The sequence below is a fragment of the Mytilus californianus genome, unplaced genomic scaffold (assembly GCF_021869535.1).
Source record: "Mytilus californianus isolate M0D057914Y unplaced genomic scaffold, xbMytCali1.0.p SCAF_10, whole genome shotgun sequence".
Taxonomy (NCBI): Eukaryota; Metazoa; Mollusca; class Bivalvia; order Mytilida; family Mytilidae; genus Mytilus; species Mytilus californianus.
Window position 1 is genome coordinate 42,921,217 of NW_026262582.1, and position 24,904 is coordinate 42,946,120.

Genomic DNA, 24,904 nt, shown 5'->3' on the forward strand with positions numbered 1-24,904 from the left:
TTTATCAATTCATCGTTCCAGAATCTAAAGGACCATGAGTAATTCATTGTTCGTTCACCCAAAATGAAAACAACGTCACGTAATTGGTTGAATTTCAATTGTTTGTGACGTTGTAAGCAAATCAAAGCGTTTGACTGTACGCTTTTGAAAATTTTACGCAGACTACATTAAATAATTAAACGATGAAATGACGTAGCCACAATCCCGTCTTCCTTTTCTCTATTATCACTGAATTAGACTTATCACCGATTTTGTACTTGAAATGGGCAACACGACGGCTATTAGATATGGACAGTGTCTGCATATCATTGTATATACACCAGATTCCCTACCCAGTTGATCAGTCTGCAGTTTTCTGTGAAATGCTTGTTGTTCGTTGTTTCTCTTTTTTCAATGGTTGAAGTATTTCTGATTTTTTAGTTTTGTTTTGTTCCTTTGGTATTTTCATTGTCTACCCCTTTGAAACACTTGGTTGGGTTGTTCTTAGAATTGTGAAAATACTATCTCTCTCAATTTCTATGGAGAAATACCCGAACAAACTTCCGTTTCAATATTGTCATCATGTTTTGATTTTGAAACCCCTTATTTTGGCAAATAACCCATGTAAATGAATGATAACAAATATGCTAACAAATTCAGTTCATTCAGTCAGCAAGTTTTAAAAATCTATTATGATTTCATGATGTCACAAAATATTTTAGATAACACGTATATGGTACACCAACTTAATTTTTCATACCAGCTATTGCCGTCTAATATATTTTATGAACGTGTCATATAGTATTGAATTGTTGAAATAATCTCTGTTCTATTCTTGTTAATCATTTTACAAACATTTCCTTTTCAAAATAACTCCTCATAACCATTACAGCCTCATTTGGCCGGTGCTGAGCATGTGGATCTATCTTTTGCGGATTAATTATAATAAACAGAATGCTGTAAAAATAACAATTGAACGCACAATCTTAAGCAAAGGTTTATTGTAATACTTATATCAAATATAATGAAACAATAATAATACATTTGTATATGCACTTTATAAAGTATATATCATAATAAATAATTAACGATCGTCTGTAGTAGGCATGTTCTTATGTAAAATGAACTTCCAGCACTATCTGTGCAACCATATCTAATGACACACAAAAATTGGTTAAAGAAAAAAATATGAAAAAAAATCCCTCTAAATGAGGAGTCGGTCTGATGTGCTCCAAAATGGTAAGCAGTTTCTACTCTGGTAGTCACGAGACACCAATCAACCAAATGTAGGCAAGTGTACGCCCTTTAACAATGAGAAAAACATATATCGTACAATCAGCTTTGCAGGAAACCAACAAGAAAAAATGAAACAATTCAATTGAAAGTTGAGTTACACAAGTTGTGTTGTTCATATGATTGTATTGATGTACAACATGTTTACATGCGAATATAAGACATACAATTTGAAAAAGAATGTCTAGATTTTTGTAAGAGATGCTAGGCTGAAAAACAGCTGAATCAAACTTAGTTATCTAGGTCTTATTTTGATAATTGTTCACTGTATGTGTAGCTCATATTTATAATGTTTACACTAAACCTTCAAGATCTTGACAATTAGCCTGGAGAGTCTATCTTTTATTGAGATGATCTCGCTTCAGATAACCTATAAATCGTGGTAGTCATATATCTTTAACATAACACATCCCTCTATCACAATCTTGTTGGCAGGTACTTAACTGTGGTCGCGTGTTACTTTAACCATAGGACATCATATTCCTTTAACAAGTTTATGTTTGCTATGCGTTTTTGTCGTAAGCTTAGATGTGGGATTATGAATAAAACCCTTTATTATAACGTCCACCTAAGCCGGACATCGTATCACGTGCATTATAACCAGGATACCAAGCGCGGTGTGTGTTGGTGAATTTTCCATACGGTATTATCCCCGGAGCTACAGGATGTCTATATGAGTATTTTCCTTCAGACCCTTTGAATGACTGAGATTCACTGTCTAGGGTCATTCCATGATTTGTGTACCCATCATATCGGTTTACATTTGACTGAAAATAGAAAAGTTAGAGAACAGTCAAGAACTGTAAAAGTAATTAATTCAATTCACGACAAGGATAATGTGAGGTCATTGGTTGAAAACATTTTGTATTCATATTTGAAAATCATCATCCAAAATTCATACTTGTAAACAATAACATCCTTTTTAAATTGCATATCGCAATATCTCATTCACATGAGCATAATTTTGAGACACAAGAAGTGGATCTATATTACACAGTAACTACTGCGTTTGAATGCTATGAAATATACTGTACAAATGACATAAGACGTTTGTTACCTTATTTGTTTTATCTGCATTTTGAGAAGATCTCTGCGAACGCATACAACACATAATAATGCAGATTCCAATGCCTAATATGATTACTCCACAAACTGCACCGATACCAATTATAAGAGGCTCTGTAAATAAACAAAATCAAGGTTCAGTGAAAAGTAACCATGGAATTCAACATGGTCGGTTATGGAAACGAGGCCCTGTAAAAACAATTACAAAGTTCAGTGAAATGTAATCATATTATTCAAAATAGCATATAATGGAAACATTCAAATCTGCTAAAAATACAAAATGATAACGGTTCTGTTCAAAAAGACAGAAGTATACATGATATAAGCATAACAATAAAAAAAAAAGAATATATAAATATTGACATGTTGTTGTTGTACGACTGCCAATGACGCAATGGTTAACCGTAAACAAAGGACAGCGATGTAATCAACTGCATGTCAAAAACAAGTAAAACCCATATAATAGTCCGCTATAAAGGCATCGGGGTTCATCTGCACGCTATCCGTTTTGCGTATTATTACAATTTGTCACTGTCATCAAGTCGGGATTTAGCCTAGGACATCCGTAGTCTACCGAGCAGTTTCAAACACTACCAGCTAAAGGCTTTGTATATAAACAAAATGTATACTACTTACTTGGTTCAGGAATAGTTTGGATTAAAATGTTTACCCCGCCCAGTACACAGGGACGCTATATTAGTCGGCGAAGGCAAATTTAAACTTCCGTCTTACTTTTTGACATGCATTTTTGAAAACGGAAGCTAATAAGAAAAGTTCTTGATTTCAAAAAATGAAAGTGGAGCATGTCATTGCGGCAAAAAATATGAACGGCTATTTTCTTAATGATGTGTGAACGCTGGTTTGACCTACCTGCTGCACAATAACGCACTTATCGGTCTATGAAAATAATAAGGAGATGATACTTTTTTTTTAAAACTGGACTGGTAGGGTTAACATGGGTACAGTCATTACTTTTATAATCCGACAGATTACCCCTTGCTTAGACAGGGTGTTCATACAGCTGGATGTATAAATACGCAGCCTCGTAGGGCAAAAAAGGGGAATTTTGCCCATAGCCAACATACATTGTACATTCATTTACCAGTGGCATTCCATATAAATTACCCTTCCTACTTTGCAGGACCTTCATATGGTACTTATCATCCATATGTTTTAATCCGTATTATGCTTGAAATATTTGCTAGTGGACATTCAGCAAGCACAAATTAAACTTTTATTCTGTGCAATATATACAAAAGAACGTCATTTCTGGGCCTTTTATCATAGCTGACTATGCGGTATGGGTTTTGGTCGTTGTTGAAGGTCGTATGGTGACCTATAGTTGTTTACTTCTATGTAATTTGGTCTCTGGTGTAGGGTTGTCTCATTGGCAATTTTACCACAATTTCATATTTTTTATATTTCACACATCTCTCCGACCTTTGTTAATGAAAATATACTTAGATAAAGTTTGCCAAAGACAAAATATTAATTTCATGGTGAAAAGTTTTATTTGAGGGTCATCTTAGACCTTGAGAAATCGTAGTTGTAATCTCTGTAAGACCAATTTAATGTACCAAATTTGAAAATGGTGAGTAGACAGATTTGTTGGGGTTACAACGATATTGATTTCAACCATGATAGCTGTGTTTTGTGAAATCAATTTCACAACACCAAATATGGAAATAAGTGTTCTTAAAAAATATTATGCTTACAAGCAAACGGTGTGAACTATTAGGACTTGTTTCAGTACAAACAAGAAGTATCAGGATAGATCACATATTTTTCAAGTTGTTACCACATATTCCTAGATACATCTACAGGTATAGTAGTCACAGTTTTCAGCACATTTTTTGTGTCAACAAGAGTGCACAAGCTGAAACGTCTCACCTGCTTTACTAATCATCATTCATGATTGATTTTATTTTGATATTCTTAAAGATAAAGTTTTACTACAAATTTCAGAAAAAACTTAATATTACCAATGATCATGAAAATAAAGCCAAGGTCATATAAACCAAGCCAGCCTTACAATTATTTCATACACCAAATATTGTTGAACTATAGCATATAATAGTATACAAGAAACAGAAAAAAACATGAAAATGAGGTTCAGTTCAGATAAACCCTGCGAGACAGGCATATTTGTTTTTCATTCATTATTTTGTACATAAATCAGGCTGTTAGTTTTCTTTTTTGAATTGTTTTACATTTGTTACTTCGGGGCCTTTTATTTCCGAATATGCGGTATAGGTTTTACCCATTGTTGAAGGTCGTATGGCGACCCATAGTTGTTAATTTCTGTGTCATTTGGTCTCTTGTGGAGAGTTGTCTCGTTTGCAATCATACCACATCTTCTTATTTCTATATGTACACCTAATAATCATTCCATACAACAAATATGGTTGACCTATTGATTACACAATGTAACATCTTAAAAGAGGACTTACCATTGACCAATGAACCATGAAAATGAAGTAAATGACAAATGACAACTACCAGACAGACATGTACTCCTTACAATCATTGCATACATCAAATATAGTTTATCTACTACTTTTTGTATTAGAAAAATACGAAAACTTGACATTGAGAAATGACCTATTGCTAACAATATCCGATAAACAACCCTGATCAGGTAACTTTAACCTTGATCACTGATCCATGCAATGAGGTCGAGATAAAGTAAACCATGTCATGCATGTCTAAAGGACATGTAGACTTGCAAGGGACTCATATACCTAATGCAAGTATCCTAATTTAGCAGTCACTGAACCATGAAAATGAGACCAAGGACAGCAGACATACATGTATCATGAGACGGGTTGATGTTTTGTTTATTAATACTCCATATTTCTAAAGCAATCGTTAAGTGATGTTTTGGGTACAAAATTGCAATTCTAGTAATGTTAAAGTCAACTGTTGATGTCATTCAGTTGATTGATCAAACATAATTCAAATGAAATAAAATCATGAAAATAGTGCAGACCGAATTTTTCCATTCCTACATTTAGAAGTGTTAACTACAATCTTAATCTCATATGTTCATAATGCCACATTTTTTTTAAAGTATGGTTTCAAGAAATTTGTCTTGGAATCTCTATTTATTTGAGTGCATATCTAATTTTACAAAACAATATTTATCTGATTTCAGTAATCTGGATCATTGTGATACATTGTAGGTAATTAGTTTGTCAACAAGTGAGACACAAGTTTTTCCAAACATTATATAATTCCTTTGATTGTTTTGTTTGGTTGCTGTCTCACTGAACAGACCTATATTCCATTTCCCCTTTAATCCAGAAAATATAACTCTTGATATAGCAACTGAATTTCATATGATGGACAACAAATGCCAAATGATGTAAATTAATTCAAGTGGCAGGGTCAGGGGGTGGTGAGGTAAAAGATGAGGGAAAGGCATGTGCATTTACCACAACTGCCACTTGATATTATGATTTCCAAAATCTACAAATCTCTATAGCTACATTCAGTATTAAAGACAACTGCATATATTGCAGTTTGTATGTCATGAATCATGTTTGCAGCAAAATTCACTGCAGGCAGCAAAAAATAAATTAAAACAGCTCTATTAAAAAAGGAATTTTGATTCATATTTTGATTCATTTTTTGAAACAATTTTGATTTTTATTCCTCAAATGTCTATGAGATCAAATTTATAGAACATTAATTAACATTGTAAATTCCAATATAATTATTGACATGTATACATCATGTACATGTACAACCAATAACTGTGATCAGCCCCATATTTTCACTATTTTATATCAATATTCTTCTTCAGTGTTGTTTAATTGACTCAGTAATCTCTATTCATCATTGAGACATGTAGGTCCTTTTGATCTTAGATTTGTATATGGATTTTGACAGTACTTAGCATAAAGTTCCAAATTATAGTTTAACTTGGCTTCTTAAGTGGATTCTGGCAACACATTGCATATAGTCACCAAGTATAGTTGATATTGGGTTCTCATATGGATTCTGACAGTACTTTGATTATACATGTAGTTCCAAGTATTGCTGATATTGGCTTCAAGTGTTGTTCTAGCTCTAGTTTCAGCACTTTACATATAGTTCCCAATTGCAAGGCAAGATGAACTTGGCTTCTCATGTAAATTCTGTCGGTACTTTGCCAATAGTTGAACATTCCAGAGCCTTTTACAACACATCACTAATTCCTCTTACATGTACGTGAAGCCTGAAATTAAATGTCAGAGTAATTCTGTCAGAAAATCAACTATGATTGACATTTAACATGTTTAAATGTATTACATTATATCTTTAAAAAAATGAAGAATTTGTGGTGATCAATAATGAGCCAACAAAATAAAATTACATGCACGGCAAGTATAAATGGGGATTTTGTTTTTATCATAAACAACTGTTTATCCTGTTCAATATTCATACTTCTCAAGGCTTGCTGTTTGGCTGCCTGGGACAAGTAATTTCTTTGTCTTAAATTCTGAAATGCAGCTGAGCTGCATTTGTACTCCTCGTCGACCAAAATATGTTGAGGTTACTTGTACCCTGTATGGAATATGCATGGGATACACAAATTTTGTATTTAAAAATACTAAGCACAAAACAATATTGAATTTTGAGTTTTGAAAATTAACCTTCGACTCAAACGTATGTGTTATTTGGTAAACTAAATGAACCCTATGTTTGAATCTTGATACTGAAGATAAAGAAAATTTCTATGTCAAAGAGAGAGGGGGTTAATTGTAAACAAATTATGATCATGACGAATCCATCAATACAATATATTGCCTCGTACTGTAGGGGTGATAATTTACAAATTAGGTCATTTATTTTCTCTAGAAAACAAATAAAACAATCTAACTATTTGAGGGAGTGGATAGAGGTAAGGGAACATGGGAATGAGAGATCAGGAAGCTAGAGTCAGGGGGCTGGAAAAATATGGGTAATTGGGTTTGATAACTCCCAAAAAACTTTCTCACCCTACACGTTTACCCCCTGGGTTAGTTCGCAACCTATTTTTATTTTATTCAAATACATGTTGAATTATTAGATGTATTTTAAGATATAAATAGAACTATATTTTCATGAATAAATTTTTGTGATCTTTTTAAATGAAATATTTTTTGGGTGATTACATGATTAATTATTAAATGTGAATTATTTATGATTACTATTAATTGATAATTTACAAAGCTAATAAGGTATTATTGTAATGTGTATGAAAATCTTGATTGCTGTTATATCTAGCTTTGGTGTACATTGAAAATAAAAGTAACTAGTTTGTTAGGAGTAAAAATATTGGAGATTTTTAATAGAAAAGACCAGATAATTGTTTTTAACAGCCTATGACCATTGCTCTCGTGTGTGTCACTTTATTTTTAAACAAATATAAAAACTTAATATCTTTATTTAATAGTAATACAATAAGGCCAAACAAACAAAAATTAATTAAATAGATATAAGAAGATGTGGTATGAGTGCCAATGAGACAACTCTCCATCCAAGTCAAAATTTATAAAAGTAAACCATTATAGGTCACAGTACGGTCTTCAACAAGGAGCCTTGGCCCACACCGAACAGTAAGCTATAAAGGGCCCCAAAAAATTACTAGTGTAAAACCATTCAAACGGGAAAAGCATGATTAAAAAAAGGGTGCAAACAGACCCAGGGTGGGAACGTGTGGGGTGCGAATGTAAAAGGTGGTGAACGTGAGTGGGAGCAAACATGATTTTGGGTAAAAGGACCAGGATTCGAAAAGGGGGGGGGGAAAGAACTGAATATTCTGGGAAATACATTTTGCCAATTTGTTGTCTGGGAGTAAGGGGGATGGAAGTCAAAGTAGGGGGAGGAAATTTTAGAGTAGAGGGGAAGAGAAATGGGAGTTAGGGATAGGGAAGTGGGAGTCAGGGACCGCTGTCCGAGGGTAGTAATGGGGTACCCTACATGAGGAATGGCGCTAAAATATTTGTTAGAATAACGTTAACGATAAATATTTTACTCCAACTGACGCTAACCTAAGACTACTGTAACACATATATTTGTGTTATAGTAGTCTCAGCGCTAATGTAGCTACGAAATTAGATTTTACGAATGACGATAAAAAATAAAGGTTCATTAGACGCTAACGGTAGTAAAAAAAGGCATTTGTGATGCTTAACGGTAAAGGGCATTCCTACCCTGTCCATCCCCTCCTCTTTGACATGGATATTTTCCCAACAGGTTATACATGTTCACAACTTGCCGGTTAAGGGTCATATAAACACATAAATATGATACCATCCATAACGATTATACTTAGAACAGAAATTTACCACATGCAAGGATTTTCTACAGCAGCGAGTATTTTGAGACAACCCCCCACTTTGTATTTTTTCGTGATACTGATAACATTTGGCTGCCTAAAATACTAAAATCTATGTTTTCTTATGTAATGGTTCTACCTTCATCGTTGTCTATTCGCCACAATGTCTGTTAATTTTGTACATGATCGTATTCATCAAAGGTGTATGCTGCTCAACAATGGCGACCCTGGAATTTCTGTTGTCCAATTATGGCGCCAAATTAGAGGGAAACAACTCGCGCCAGACAAAATAACCGTATTTCACCAAAATAATCAAAATTTCGCTTTTTCATTACAAACAATTATATGTTAAACACATTTATATTCAGATATCGTCCATTGATATAATTGCAAACATTATTTTATTAAAGCGATCAATAAAACATTTACAACAAAGTAATTAATGGAGTGCATTCAAATCAGACCTCGTGTGGTAGAGGGGTATAACAAAAGTCCACACCTATTTAATAAGCCTGGTGACCCCCATTTTATTTTACCTTAAAATGCTCGAACAGTTCATAGCTTTGACATATCCGTTTTTTTTAAAAATCCACCGGGGAAATTTTACGAAAAATTGTTTTAATCAATATCTTTAGCCTTAAACTGAAATTGGAAAATGCAAAATTTAGACATAAATCTGAAAATAAAAGGATTTTTAAGTCTAAAGCAACCAAGCTTTAAGGGAAACGTTTACATTTCAAATTTTAATGTTTTTTCTAGGGATGTCAACGAATACTCGAGTATTCGAGTATAGTTCGGTAGTACCAAGTATCGAATACCAAAACGATGCTTGATTAATCGGTTTCCTGTTAGAATATTGCTGTCTTCTTTATATAAAAATGATGTTCTTTAGAACCTCTTTCGGAAAACTAGACATCACTGAGTAATCATACTAGTAAATAAAATTACATTTTGTTTCGAACGCTTGTGCTAAATTGTCATTTAAAATGCCTCCGAAAATACGTATACTAAGCTATACCTATGCTAACAGTTTAAACTAAACATGTCTTATTAACCATTCCGTCACATCGTTACCGTCAGGGTAAATATTTTCATCCGAGTACTCGATTAGTGATTATTCACCGAGTTGACATTCCAAGTTTTGTCACATTATAATCACACTGACTTGGTTCTAAAAGTCTTTGAATTTGATGTAGCCGTTATTGTTGAAAGTGTGGAAATGTTTGGAAATAGGGTCAAAATTGCACATTTCGCTTCCATTTGAGGGAAAAACGAGCGTAATGACCCCCTTATTTCTTTGCATTTTTGGATTCAGCATAAAAAGATCTACAAAATATGTGAAAATTAAAACATCCTACCAGGGGTCCTTAGGGTGAGTCACCTTAAATGAATATAAAGCCTTAACATAGCAGAACAAAATATCTTTAACATCATACCTAAATTATCCGTTGTCTCTACTGACTGTGTTGTGCTTTGAGTAGTCTCATCTGGTTGCGACGTCATTCCATAAGTGGTTTTTGCTAAAGCAATGAAAAGTAATTGGTGCTTTTAGCATTAATATAGTAATCATGTCATCTATATGCAAATAATTCAATCAGAATGGAAATGTTCGGTAAATTGTATACATGGCATGTTTGGTACAACGATTGAATATGATTTGGTGAGACTTTGCATTTGTTAGTGAATGTATAATGGCCGTATATGACTTTACTGGATAAATTAATAGATACAAAAATGTATTTTTTGGAAAAAATATATTTTGAGAAGTTCGATTTACAAAACAGTATCCTTTATACATTTGAAAATCTTTCTAATAAATCACGAATGATAGAAATTCACACCGTATCACCAATTCACTCTCCCTAGAAGATAGCTGACATGAGATTTATTTGGCTATAAATCTATGGTACCTTTTGGTTATACAGCTCTGTATGTGTTTCGGTTATTATACATTCCTGGTTTCATTGGTTTCAATTTTAAATACTTGGCGTTTAGCGTTCATTGTGAAGGTCTTTTTCAGTCCCATATACTTTATAAAGTGTTATTTTAATTCTATTTTACTTATTTCATGTGAGTAAATAAACTTTTTTATTACAACCAAACATTCGGTTAGTATGTGGTCAGTATAATCTATAAAGAAACACATCAGAGTAAGGGTACATATTTTAAACTTATGCTCACGTATAGCTTACCTATAGCTTCTTCGACAACAATTTTGTCTGTGTTAATCAACTTAATAAGGTCAAACTCAGGTGACGGGTTTGATTTGATATTTTCCACTGCTTGTTTTGTAATATTTGTTATAGTTGTTTCAGATTCTGTTGTCCCCGGTTTAAGTTCTATCATATAATCCGCAATAACACTACCATTCCTAGTTAAATTACACGAGAAGGTCATGAAAGTCATGAAGGTCATGCAATTCAAATGAAATTTAATGAAAAAAAAAATCAATTATATTGAAAACCGACGTTAGTTCACCGATGGTTACGTTAACCATACTATTCAATGTATTCATAGGAATCTGTTATATAATGTACTTTTTCAAAAACAAGTTCTGATAATTATTGATTATTTATGTCTAGATACAATATCAAAATCTTTGTCATACGTAAAACACTCGCCTTTGAAACAATAAGATAAATCAGGGTGTAAAACACTTACACTAACATTGGTGAAAGGCATACCACACCATGGCAAAAGAGAAACACAAACAGGCAAACAATAGTTCAACATTGGACAGAAAACTAAACATGTTTGCAACACAAATCCCGACCACCCCTGGAGACGAACGAAGATGCTCTGGAATGATGTGATATACTGCTGCACTTGCATTTTTTTTAATCAATGTTATATGACAATAAAAGATTATTGCATTCGGTGACATCCTAAAATAGGAAAAGAAGGATGTACCATCATTCATATTAAGAACGTACCAATTATATATGTGAAACAAGCTCTATTCGTGTGCAATATCTACACGGTACTAATATGAACAGGTGACAGATATTATAAGTATAATATTTGAAATATACATTGTGTCAGGTATATCTGGCCAAATTGCAGGGGAAAACAATAGGCAAGTAGAACATTAAAAATGTGTCAGACATATATTTATATATATCAATGAGACATGTACAACTTGCCTAAATTATTTTTATGTACAATTGTATCAAAAATACGAATCAAGTATAATTTGCCTAAATACAGGTATATCAGTGATATCAGTAATACATAACTTACCTAAATCCAGTGATTGTTAAATTCTGTATATCATCTCTGATTGTTGTATTTTCATACATATTCGTAAGCTGTGAATATTAATAATCATATGTTTTACCTACTCATCTGAAAGTCTTTTTCCTAGAGAAATCATTTGACAAAACTTTGTCTTGATATCAAAAATCAATTAATCCATTTAAACCAAAAGGGATAATTTCTTGTAAAAGCAATGTATATATACGACTTCCAATATCATTACGTTACCGTAAAATCTATTTTTTTAAATGACGTCATTGACGCCGATTGAACCTGATGTAAATCATTAACAACAAACATTTCGAGACTGGACTATTCATCACAATTGAAAAAGAGAAATGTGTTTCCTTCAGTGTCATCTGGAAAGATACGTGAGCTCATTTAGCGACAAGGATATAACATTCAATTTTTAGAAATACCTAGGATTTTTGAACCCCAGGATTACATTACCTTAGCTATATTTTGCAAAATCCTAAGGAATTTGATGTCCTTAATGCCCTTCAACTCCGTACTTTTGTTTTTTTATTCGAGCGTCACCGATGAGTGTTGTGTAAACGAAACGCGTGTCTGTCGTACAAAATTTTCAGTTACACCTTTGCACCAAGTATATCATACTCTTGAAAAGGCAAAAAAACATCCTATAAGAAGCAGTAAATCAATTGAAATTCGTTTACTTTAATATCACAACGAGATTTTAATTACAGCAGAAGCTGTCTAGGTTTATTTTGTGTATAGGAAATAGTGAAGTATCTTCCGGATAATTGTTGTATATGTCTGATACAGTCTTTTTGAAACTTACCTGCTTAGTAAAGTTTTTATGTAAGTCTAAATATTCTGTGCTTGAGGAGTTAGCATATGCTGGATTCCAAGTTTTATCCATTGTCACAGAAGCTTCAAACTGTCCTGGAAGAATATGTTAATAACATAATTGGCATGGTTTTTTTTTGTATTTCGGAGTTCATTTATATATATAAAGATGTGCATTTTTTATAAGTTCTCTTTCATGGAATAATATTTTAAATTTAGATGAAATGCAGTACTGGAAGAACTTTAATGTTAGTATAACACACTTCAAAACATTAATTTACATCAAATAACTGCTTTTTGTCATACTGGAGCACCCGAGTCTTCTCCTGCTTACTTTAGTGAGGTGCGTGTTGTTCAATCTTTGCGATTCTGTGTAAAGTTCTGTGGACTATTTTGTCATTTTGCATTCAAATAATATTTTCTGTCTTTCTATTGCTTGGAATTGTGAGTTCCCCCCTTGGTATCTTCCCCCGTGTTTGTATCATTTACTTACTTGACGTATCAACCAATCCTGATGAAGAAGTTGATAATGGTCCTAAAGTAGTTGTAAGTAACTCTGTGGTAGTGTCTGATGCAGTTGTTAGAGGTTCTGTTGTAGTAACTGATTCGGTAGTTGTCAGAAACTTTGTCGTAATAACTGATTCAGTACTTGTTTGTGGCTTTGTTGTAGTATCTGGTTCAGTTGTTGTGAAAGGTTCTTGTGTAGTTTGTGATTTAGAGGATGTCAAATGTTCTCTTGTAGTTACGGATTTTGTAGATATTTGTGGCTGTGTTGTTATAACTGATTCAGCAGTTGTTGGAGCTTCCTTTGTAGTGACTGATTCTGTATTTGTTATCGACTTTGTTGTAGTAAAAGATTCAGGTTCTTGTGTAGTTACTGACTTAGAGGATGTTAGAGGTTCTGTTTTTATAGTTGTTAGAGGCTTATTTGTGGTAACCGATTCCGTAGTTGTTTGAAGCTTTGTTGTAGTAACTGATTCAGTTATTGTTAAAGGCTCTGTTGTTGTAACTGATTCAGGAGTTGTTGGCGGTTCTGTCGTAATAAATGATATTTTAGTTGTCTGTGGCTTTAATGTAGAAACTGATTCAGGAGTTGTTAGGTGCATTGCTGTTATAACTGATTCAGTTGTTTTTGGAGGTTCTGTTGTGATAACTGATTTTATAGTTGTTAAAGGCTTATTTGTAGTAATCGATTCAGTAGTTGTTGGTGGCTTTGTTGCAGTGACTGATTCAGGAGTTGTTGGAGGTTCTGTTGTAGTGACTGTTTTTGTAGTTGTAAGATGTTGTGTTATAGAAAGTGATTCAAGAGACGTTAGAGGTTCTGTTGTAGTTACTGATTCTGTAGTTGTTTGTTGCTTTGACGTAATTGAGTCGGTAGTTGTTAGGGGCTTTGCTGTAGTAAATGATTCCGTTGATGTTAGAGATTTGTGTGTAGTTAATGATTTTGAAGGTGTTAGAGGTTCTGTTGTAGTTACTGATTTTGTAGTTGTTTGTGGCTGTGTTGTTATAAATGAATCAAAAGTTGTTGGAGGTTCTTTTGTAGTACCTGATTCTATAGTTGTTGTAGTAACTGATTCAGCTGTTGTCACAGGCTCTGTTGTAGTAATCGATTCAGTTGTTGTCATAGGCTCTGTTATAGTAACCGGTACAGTAGTTGTCAGAGGCTCTGTTGCGGTAACTGATTCAGTAGTTGTCAGTGGCTTTTTTGTAGTAACTGATTCAGTTGTTGTCACAGGCTCTATTGTAGTAGTTGATTCAGTAGTTGTGAGTGGCTTTGTTGCAGTAACCGATTCAGTTGTCAGAGGCGCTGTTGTAGTAACCGATTCAGTTGTTGTCAGAGGTTCTGTTATAGTGATAGATTCAGTAGTTGTCAAAGGCTCTGTTGTAGTTATTGATTCAGTAGTTGTCAAAGGCTCTGTTGTAGTTATTGATTCAGAAGTTGTCAGAGGCTCTGTTAAAGTAACCGTTTCAGTTGTTGTCAGAGGTTCTGGTATAGTGATAAATTCAGTAGGTGTTGTCAGAGGCTCTGTTGTAGTAACCGATTCAGTTGTTGTAAGCGGTTCTGTTGTAGTGACAGATTCAGTTGTTGTTAGAGGCTCCGTTGTAGTTACTGATTCAGTGGTTGTCTGTGGTGCTGTTGTAGTGACAGATTCAGTTGATGTCAGAGGCTCTTTTGTGGTGACCGATTCAGTTGTTGTCATAAGCTCTGTTGTTGTGACAGAGTGAGTTGTTGTCATAGGCTCTGTTGTAGTTACCGATTCAGTTGTTGTTAGAGGCTCTGTAGTTGTAACTGATTCAATTGTTGTCAGAGACTCTGTAGTAATAACCGACTCAATTGTTGTCCGATGCTCTTTTATAGTAACTGATTCGGTAGTTGTTAAATATTCTGTTGAAGTCTGTGGTTGAGAAGTTGTTGTTTGTGTTTCAGTTGAGGGCGCATCAGTTGTTGTTTCCGGATTACATGTCGCACAACAGTCAACTGGTACTACAGCACAGTTGTATGGTGCAATAGCGTACATGTCAGCACATGTCCAGTCTTGATTACTAAATATCCGCCCTCTTTTGTCGCCGTATAAACAGTTTTCTGATATAAAATATAAAATAGTAGGTGAACTTGCAGGTCTCAAAGTATAAACTTCTCTTTAAAAACAACAATAGTTTGTTATACTATGTTTAAATCTCGTCGATACATCTAGAATACAAGTTTGCATTGCAAGTGAAAACAATTGGAGGAAATACACGAATAAATAAGGAGAAGACTGGGGGCGTCGACAAGATTTGCATCTCCGGCTTTTCATGCTTTATTCGCCATGAAAAATTTTCCTCAGTCAAAGGTAACAATATTCTTTTAAATTAACAGATTAGACTACTTTTTTAACAAGATGCATTTTATGCTTGTATGAATTTGAGATTGTGATAACAGTGTTCATTATTGTTGTAGATCTTAGAAGTTTATATTGTCCGATGCTTCAACGAATCATTAAGTTTTATTTTTTAAAGCCTTCCAAAATGATGTTGAATGAATATTGGCATCCATACCTATAAGACATCACGTGATATTTAATTTTTACGAACTAACATAAAGCTAGTTAAATATATCTTGTTACACTTACCATTTCCGCTAGGAGCATTGCTATCTGATGTACATAAACCAGAAACGCACCACTGCAAAGACATTCAATATTAGATATAAAACAGATACAAAGGATTTTAAAAGGATTAACAACTCGACCAAAGTAGCTTTTAGCTCATGCATCAACGTCGCATATACTATACTCAAAGCTAAAAAAAAAACAACAAAAATTAAAATATACTTACAGTACGGTAAGGTTTATTTTAAATGCATTAAATTTGTATATGGCACACGGTTTTCCATGTGAGTAAACGATACTTCACGGAAAAACCTCGGACTAGATGTTGTTTGTTCATTCTTTTCAAATTGATTGGTTAAAAGCAATCGAATAGAGACCGTGTATATATTTCATATGGGGTTAGTAGGCGGACTTATTTCTATGAACGGTAAGAAGTGGTGTTACGTCCCTTAATAAAAATAACACGGTGTTTGAGGAATATCTGAATGGTTTTCTACCTCAGGAGTAGATTACCTATAAGTTAGCTTTATCTGGCAAATTTTTAGGAATTTTTGGTCCTAAATGCTCTTCAACTTCGTACTTATTTGCCTTTTGAACTTTTTTTTGATGCAAGCGTCACTGATAAGTCTTTTGTAGACGAAACGCGCGTCTGTCGCAATTATTAAATGTTAATTCTGTTATCTGTGATGAGTTTATTTTCAACAAACTAAGAAATTGATGATGAACGATTGAAAGAAATAAATAAAACACATTTGAAGCTAACATAGTGTTATTGTTGGCAATTGTTTTTGAATATCATGAATATAACAATGAAAGTATTTTCGTGATATTAAGTATTGAAGGCTAAATCACTTTGATAAGCCACTAGTCTAAATATGTTAAGATAAATCGGTAAGATAAATTCGTTACACAGTGTGCTATTGAGCAAACGATATAGATGAGGTCAGTAAATTTCATACTACAATGTACTACGGGTTTGAACTTTGCTATATCGTATTAGGTCACTAGCACATTATATAACTAATAATATTAAAGATATCTGCATCTAAATTGAAAATTGTTTTTACCACAAAATATTTCACTTTAAAAAGACACGAAAAGTGCTAAAATAAGATGATTGCTTTTCGATCTTTTTCTTTTACCTTCAGGGTAACAATATCTTTCCCTTTTTAAGAAATTGCTTTTTGATAAAGGAAGGTGTACCAGGCTTATAATTTGATACGCCATTATAGCTGCAGAAAGTACCTTCTACTGCTATTGCCACAGACAACTGTGTAATCTTTGGATTATAGCAGCATATTTGACTGCATATTGATTCAAAGTTACCATTGTACAGTCCCTAAACATGAAAGGAGGTGAAAAGCATACCTTATTGTTGCCACACAAAGTTCCTTCTCCTGCTATTACCCCGGAAAACCGTGCAATCGCTGGATTATAGCACCATAGTAGACTGCATATAGATTCAAAGTTACCACTGTACAGATTCTAAACATAAATAAGTGAGAGATTTAGCTAGCTAAAAAACCAGGATTAATCCATCATTTACTACCTAAGTAAATGTATGTACTAAGTCAGGCATATGACAGTTATTATTCATTCTTTGAAGTGTTTGAGCTTTTGGTTTTTTCAGTTGCTTAGGGACTTTCCATTAGAATTTTCCGCGGAGTTCGGTATTTTTGCTATTTTTCTTTTTTGCATCGGAAAGTGGATATTCAAGAGCATACTCTTTATGAGCTAGATTATATTAGATTATAATGAATATCAATACGTATGTAAACCCGTTTCGGGTTCGAAAAACATCTCTACGGATAGTCTAATACTGTTTGAAAATTGAGTCGGTATGAGTTTTACCTAACAAAACAGACCAACATTACTCTTTTAATTCGTATTCGAAAAATGAGGGTGTCTGAGCGTTAATGGAGAGTCAAATGATTAATTAACAATTAAAATTGAGAAATTCAATACAATTTTCAACATTTTTTCTATGTAATGAGGAAGTGTGTATCTCATTTATAAAAGTTTGACAAACTGCATTTTATCTTATGTTGCATACCAAACGTAATGCTTACATATTTATTGATTGTCTCCCATATTAACTTTCTCTTCCATGTGCATGCAATACCTATTCAGTGTTCTTTAGTGTTGTGTTGTATTTTATTTTATTACTATTTCATTGTTGTAACAAAAATCATTGTAATCATTGTATGAAATTTTATACCCTCAAGGGTCCATAATTGGATTAATAAAGTATTCTATTCTATTCTCTTCTATTATATTATATTTACACTAAAGCTTTTGAATGAAATAGCGCGCTCTGCAAACTATCTTCAAAATAAACTCATATGTAAATTGATACGAAAATGAAACATTTTTGTCTGCATTTAAAATTTATCAAAGACAATATTGCATACCCTACTCATGTATGAATTGTTTCCGTAAATGTGTACACATTGGGCGTCGGCGTCATTAACTAGTCCGGCTAATGATTGGTCGTACGGCGCCAATGCCGTCGGGTCAAAATTGGATCCCAATGTCTTCAAACAATTACTTCCGGACCTAAAACGTCAACAAAAGTATATGAATAAGACATAAAAAGCTGTATTCGTCCATGTACATGTACATCTTTTGTTTAATTCTTGTACTAGTCATATCAACTATACTTCGATTAAAATATCCGAAATTTACGTTACCTTATGATCAGTTTGAAATTAGGTGATATAAGAGAAATTTGCAAGAGTGATCCGGGAATTCAAACAATATGACGATTTACAAACAAATGAACGTGTATGCATAAACATGTTACAGAGTCACATATAGACATTACCAAGGTAGTGTGTTTTCAGTGTATGATACCCTTAGATTCGTGGATTGACATTTAATGGCGTAAGATGATAATGTTAATGTAATATAAAAATTAACTAAATGTACTAGACTGACACGATGAGTCGGATTTTTAATGCGCTAGTTCACAAGGTAACAGTTCGCAAGAATATATGCCATCTTACTCGGGCAGATTATCCTCTAAGCCGACTAGTCCTACTCCTTAATGCCCCGTGCAAAGCGAAGAAGCAGCAGATGCCAAATTAAAGTCTTCTGTTTGACCCGGCCGAGTTTCGAACCCACGATCTCCCGCACTTGAGGTGACACACGCTACCATGAGATCACTGGGGCGGTTCAGTGGCATGCAAGGTATTTGATCGTCATAAAAGGTTCAATAACTTTTTGTTATATACAGTCGTGTCTGTGTATGGTGCACGTTGCGTTTGCAAATGTTGTAGTTTAGTGTTTTTATCGTTCCATCATTTTTCTCTTTTAGTTGATGCGTTTCTCTCGGTTTATGTTTATCACCCGGATTTGTCTAAGTGCTTAATCGAATTAAGACTATTTAGCAGCTGTATACTACTGTTGCCTTTATTTGTGAACTTTCTGACAAATATTGCTGTAGATTCTAACTATTCAAATCAACCCCCTTTTTTTCAGACAAACTGTTCCCAACGTCTCACCCATTAACATCCGCTCCTACCCCCTCTTCAACCATTTAACTTCAAATGGGGAATAGTTTTTTTCAGTCCGAACATATGTTTTGTTATCTGCTTGAACACAATACTTTTTATCAATTTCGGGATCAGAATATTTTTCTAGGAAAAAAACATAACCTCCTTTTGAACATGTTGAAATCAAATGGTTGTTCCCTAAGATACGTACGATTCAAGAGTGTTTATCTGTGATGTGAAGTAGGCTGTGGAACACGTTGAAAATATCCATGGATTCCCTGCTTTATTAGAATCTTGTTGAGGACCACTTGATGGAGCCATAATAAAGGCATCGGTCGAACTGCACACGTTTGAAGTACCATCATGTTTGGCACTCAGACTAAAAACATTACAGCAAGTGTTATGATTGTTGTTTCTTGGGTTTTTTTTTTTTTTTGCATCGTTGCAGTGGAAGCAAATGATACAATCATAATCTAATGCTTTTGAAAATATCTGTTTTATACGTGCAATACTAAAATTATCCTGTCGAACCAAAAAACTATTCATACTGCAACTTTTTATTATTCCATGAACTTTGAAAACAAACAAAATTTATTATTAATTAGTTTTCATGCCGAGTTCTTATGAAACCAGACTTAACCTAAAAAAATCGGGTTCATTTTGATTGAGATCAATATTTGAAGAAAAAAACATTGGTCAATTTTTCAACTTATGTTCTAATAATGACAGAGTTTATCTGCATATGAAAATTACCTGTGTCCTAGTTCATGAGTTGCTACAGTAATAATGATAAAATTAAATCCATCCTCTACGATGGATTGACTGAAAGTACCACAAATTGCACCGGTCCAGGCTAGTCCTATAAAAGATTAAATCTATAACATTTAATGATTTTAGCAGATGCATCCCTCAATGATGTTATTTGTAAACTATGTGATTATAAAAAATACATGTTAAGTAAATCGTATTAAGTAGCCGCTTACTGATTTTTATTTCGGGTGCACAGTTTTTTTTTGTAGATTATCTTTATTTTACCTAAAAAAAAAATTGAGATGTGGCATTATTGCCAGTAATTAAGACAAGAATCCACCAAAATTCAAATCAAACATGTTAATATTCTATACTGTGGATTCATTATTTTTCGTGGGGTATCAATTTTCGTGGATTTCGTGGGTACAGATTAACCACGAATTTAAATGATCAACGAATTTCAAATTTTCTATAATGTTTATGCAGACATTGGCAAACCACGAAATCAAATATCCACGAAAATGCAACTTTTTCTCAATCCACGAAAATTGGTACCCACGAAAATAAATGAATCCTTTTTTTTTCCTGCTTTGTCAAGATATGACATTCTTTCCAAACGACATAACATTTTTTATATATGTATGTTCATTTAAACATAAAACCAACCAATAAGATTACTATTCACTTGAGACCACGACTTTAAAATCGTTGTGTGGCCTTCAACAATGAGTGTATGCCTTACTGTAAGTTATGAAAAGGTCTCCACGCGATTGCTTTTAACGAATCATATTGAAATGTATAGGATGTAAGATAAAGTATTATACTGTACATATAAATGATGCGAGGCAAAATATCAATAATCTGAGTCTCATTTCCCTTGAAAACTTCCATAAATTCATCATGTATTATATATATATATATACCCAACTCACGACGTCAATTCCTACACTTCTGATATAGTGCTATCACTAAGGTGTTACTTGAACTATCACCTTAAAATCATTTTTAGTGTATTTTATTCGAAGGTTATATATACGGGGATCTTTGTTGTGTTAATTATATTTTCCTTTTAAATGTTTTACTCGCAAATTTAAAAGAATTATAAAGCCATTCCGACTCAAGTTATTCCTTCAGTAATTCGGCCATGTTAACACACCAAAAGACTACCTTAGCATATCGCTTATGCTATAACATATAATAGATATAAGAAGATGTGATATGAGTGTCAATGAGACAACTCTCCTTCCTAGTCACAATTTGTAAAAGTAAACACTTACAGGTCAAGGTACGGCCTTCAACAAGGAGCCTAAGCTCACACCGAACAGCAAGCTATAAAGGGCCCCAGAAATGACTAGTGTAAAACTATTCAAACAGGAAAACCAACGGTCTATTCTATATAAAAACACATGAAAACGAGAAACTAGAAACACTTAATATCAGGATTATAACTTAAGACAGGTGCAAACAAATGCAGCGGGTTGACACCATTAATATACTACCTCATTGCTATAATATATATAGATATTTTTCACTCGTACCTACCAAGATTTGAATTGGATCCGTCTCTCGTTAAGTCATATCTACAAAAAAATCATTAAAAACATTGTATATTATCACTCAGTGATTACCTATCCTACATTTCAGTACCATAATTTATAAATATTGTGAGCTTCAATTTATCACATACCCCATTGTAAAGCAGTATGATCCTGTTATTGGCCAAAAAATAAATTATATAAAACCATTTTTTTTCTCATCTTTATATAGCAATTGTCTGAATTGGGTAGATCAAACCTACATTTTCGATTTATTTGATGCAATATTTGAAATCATTATAAAATTCATACTATTCAAAAAAAGAATGTGATTCAGTAGTTTTATTTACTGGTTAGTACTAACATTTTGAACATTCAGAATAAAGTTTTCACAAGCGTCTTACTTTTTTAAACTTTTTTCTTTGTAGCAAGTAAAATAACAAAAATACAGAACTTCAAGGAAAATTCAACACAGAAAGTCCCTTAACAAACGGCAAAATCAAAAGCTCAAACACATCAAACAAATTAAATAATTAGTAACTGTCATGTTCCTGACTTGGTACAGACACTGTACATGTATATTGACATCAATTGTCTGTAATTTTTGTAACTTCTCCGCATTTTCACAGTATGATACAAAATTCTAATCCTTATTAAAAGTCGAAAGATACCACTTTTGAAATAAAAACCAGTTGCTTTCTATTCTCTCAGACAATGTGAATATGCGTTTTAACAGACTCAATAGTAACATGATCTTACATCTAACTAGAAAAAAATAAACAACTGTTAAGTCAAATCTATGTTTAAGAAGTATTGTTGATAAAATAGGTTGAAAATATAAATCTAACTGCTCGATGGATGAATTACTACACTTTTCACAGGTGCCACATGCAGAGCAGGATCTGCTTACACTTGAGGTCACCTCCAGTGTTTGATGGGGCTCGTGTTGCTCAGTGTTTTGTTGTGTATGTTATGTTTTGTGTACTATTGTTTGTCTTTTGGTCCTTTACTTTTTTAGCCATGGGGTTCTCAGTTTATTTTCGACTTATGAGTTAGAATGTCCCTTTGGTATATTTCTCCTCTCTTTCACAGTCGTGAAATTCATAAATTGAAAGAATAAAGAATGAATTGACATAAAATACCTGGTGAACAACATAGAATGGTCTCTTTCCGGTAAATGTGATGAATTTGCTTGAATCCAATCAGAGAATTTGTTCAAGCCTTGTAATGAATCAACTGTGTTGGGTGTAACAGTTGTATCCTTAATACTCTCAGTCCATGGGGCCTCATCTTGGGTCTGTTGAGAAAAAAATAATTTGATTTTAACTATAACTTCAAGGCTATGAAGTATCAAAGATCCACCCACCCCAAAAAAAGGGAATAGCTAGTTTTGCATTAGTAAATAGATTGATAATTTTGTTTAAGCCAAACACGAATTGGCTGGAATAGGGTCACATACTTGTATGTTAAAGACTTATCTTCTGATGGTCTTAAGGTGATCCATCGTTCGACCAATTTTAAGTGATTCCACGTATTCTCACTCCCATTTGGTATATTGTGTTTTTTAAATTTTTTTAATTTTAGGAAACTATATAGGAAACGGTTTGGCATTGGTATTAAATTACCACAGCTAATATATATCATTTAAATTCTGCTGCACGTTGATTACTTACTCCGATATATATGAATTCTGCTGTACGTTGTTTATTTACTATATTATACGTTGTTTATTTACTACAAAATACGAAATCTGCTGAAGGTTGTTAATTTATTTCGAAATAAAAATTCTGCTGTACGTTGTTTAATTACTTCAAAATAAGAAATCTGCTGAACGTTTTTTATTTACTTCGAAATAAAAATTCTGCTGTATGTTGTTTATCTACTTCGAAATAAGAACTCTTCCAGTACAAGTAACAAGAATCTTAACCGACTCAAGTGGAAGGGTTTCTATAATATTAACAATCATGCTTAATTCCAAAAGCGAATTGTTCATCGCTTTGCACTTATGCATACAATTGGGAAGTGCTAAATCATAAATTATTACTTATAAGTTGTTTATTCTGCAAATAGGTAATGCATATTGGAGAGCAGGATAACATATTTAGTAATTGTTGAATGTATTCCGCCCGTGGTTTGGAAGACATTTAAGAGTGTCAATATGAAATCAATACTCATAAGATACGATAAAAAAAAACTCCTTCTTCCAACGGGTCACGGTTCACGGTCAATTAGCTTGACCATAAAAAAGAGTTTTTATTTGGATTATTTCAAAACACCATATGTCCTGCCTTTAATGATGCATCGAAAATGACTTATCGTCAAAATCACATAAGTCACTTTCGATGATATGTTTCGATGATATGTTTTGCCATGTACATGTGACACAAAAGGAGCTGGAGATGTTTATTGCGCTTCAGTTTACCTACGAGTTCTAGTTCTGTTGAATTTTCAAAATCTGTATTTTTCTTTTTTTTTATTTTATTTTGTAAACTGTTTACTCTCCTTTCTTCTCTCTTCTTCTGGTTCATGGTGAAATCTTTTGTTCAGAAAATCAGTGTATATTTGGTGTCAGAGAAATTATCATGGTTAATATAAACTCATCGTAGATACCAGGATTAAATTTTGTATGCCAGGCGCGCGTTTCTTCAACATAAGACACATGTTCAGTGACGATCGAATCAAAAAAGTTAAAAGGACCCATAAAAACGAAGTTGGAAAGCATTTAGGAACAAAACATATACAACTCTTTCAAGATTTAAACATTTCAAAACATTGAATCAAGAATGTGAGGAAGAAACATAAAGCAAAACATAAAGCAAAACATTGTCGGATCAAGGGGAGGGATCCGGGGTGTTTGAAACCCCCCCCCCCTTTTTGCCCACTTTTTGACGACCAATGCTTTTGGATGGGGACATATGGTTAGAATTCCCCTTTTAAAATGGGTGCATCCGAACCTACAAAAACACCCATTGAAATTAATAATGCATATCATGCAGTTAAATAAGAAAAAAAATTTTACAACAGTAATCTATACATGTAGTTAAGGATGTTCGCTCCTTTTGCTTTTGAATTTTTGCCAGATATTCGTAATCCTCAGGTTTTATCCATTTAGTGCCATTTAAAATTTTGCCCACTAACCCCTACTTTTCTTTCCATAATTTGATTACGTATAGTTTAAAATGCCATCTTTGAAAATCTTATAAAATCCTTTTTCTGATTTTTTAGTTTCTTTATTTATATACTATCAATTTATAACAGTCATTTAAAAAGCTTGTTATTTCGAAACAGAGTAGCGAACATCCTTAAACCCACAGCTTTGTTTTTCTAAAA

General features: G+C 33.3%; 1 protein-coding gene across 1 annotated transcript in view; it reads right to left on the bottom strand.

Annotated features, from left to right (window-relative positions):
• LOC127718168 (serine-rich adhesin for platelets-like) overlaps positions 1 to 24,904 on the bottom strand; it is a 199,855-nt gene that overhangs the window by 127,187 nt on the left and 47,764 nt on the right. Inside the window, exons 8-19 of the mRNA XM_052224135.1 lie at positions 22,717 to 22,871; positions 21,582 to 21,619; positions 20,043 to 20,148; positions 19,501 to 19,668; positions 18,207 to 18,351; positions 17,164 to 17,280; positions 15,817 to 15,868; positions 14,250 to 15,287; positions 12,696 to 12,799; positions 11,882 to 11,949; positions 10,834 to 11,012; positions 10,078 to 10,161 (exon numbers count right to left, since the gene is read on the bottom strand). Coding sequence (XP_052080095.1) covers positions 10,078 to 10,161; positions 10,834 to 11,012; positions 11,882 to 11,949; positions 12,696 to 12,799; positions 14,250 to 15,287; positions 15,817 to 15,868; positions 17,164 to 17,280; positions 18,207 to 18,351; positions 19,501 to 19,668; positions 20,043 to 20,148; positions 21,582 to 21,619; positions 22,717 to 22,871 — 2,254 coding nt within the window. The remainder of the gene's footprint in view (positions 1 to 10,077; positions 10,162 to 10,833; positions 11,013 to 11,881; positions 11,950 to 12,695; positions 12,800 to 14,249; positions 15,288 to 15,816; positions 15,869 to 17,163; positions 17,281 to 18,206; positions 18,352 to 19,500; positions 19,669 to 20,042; positions 20,149 to 21,581; positions 21,620 to 22,716; positions 22,872 to 24,904) is intronic.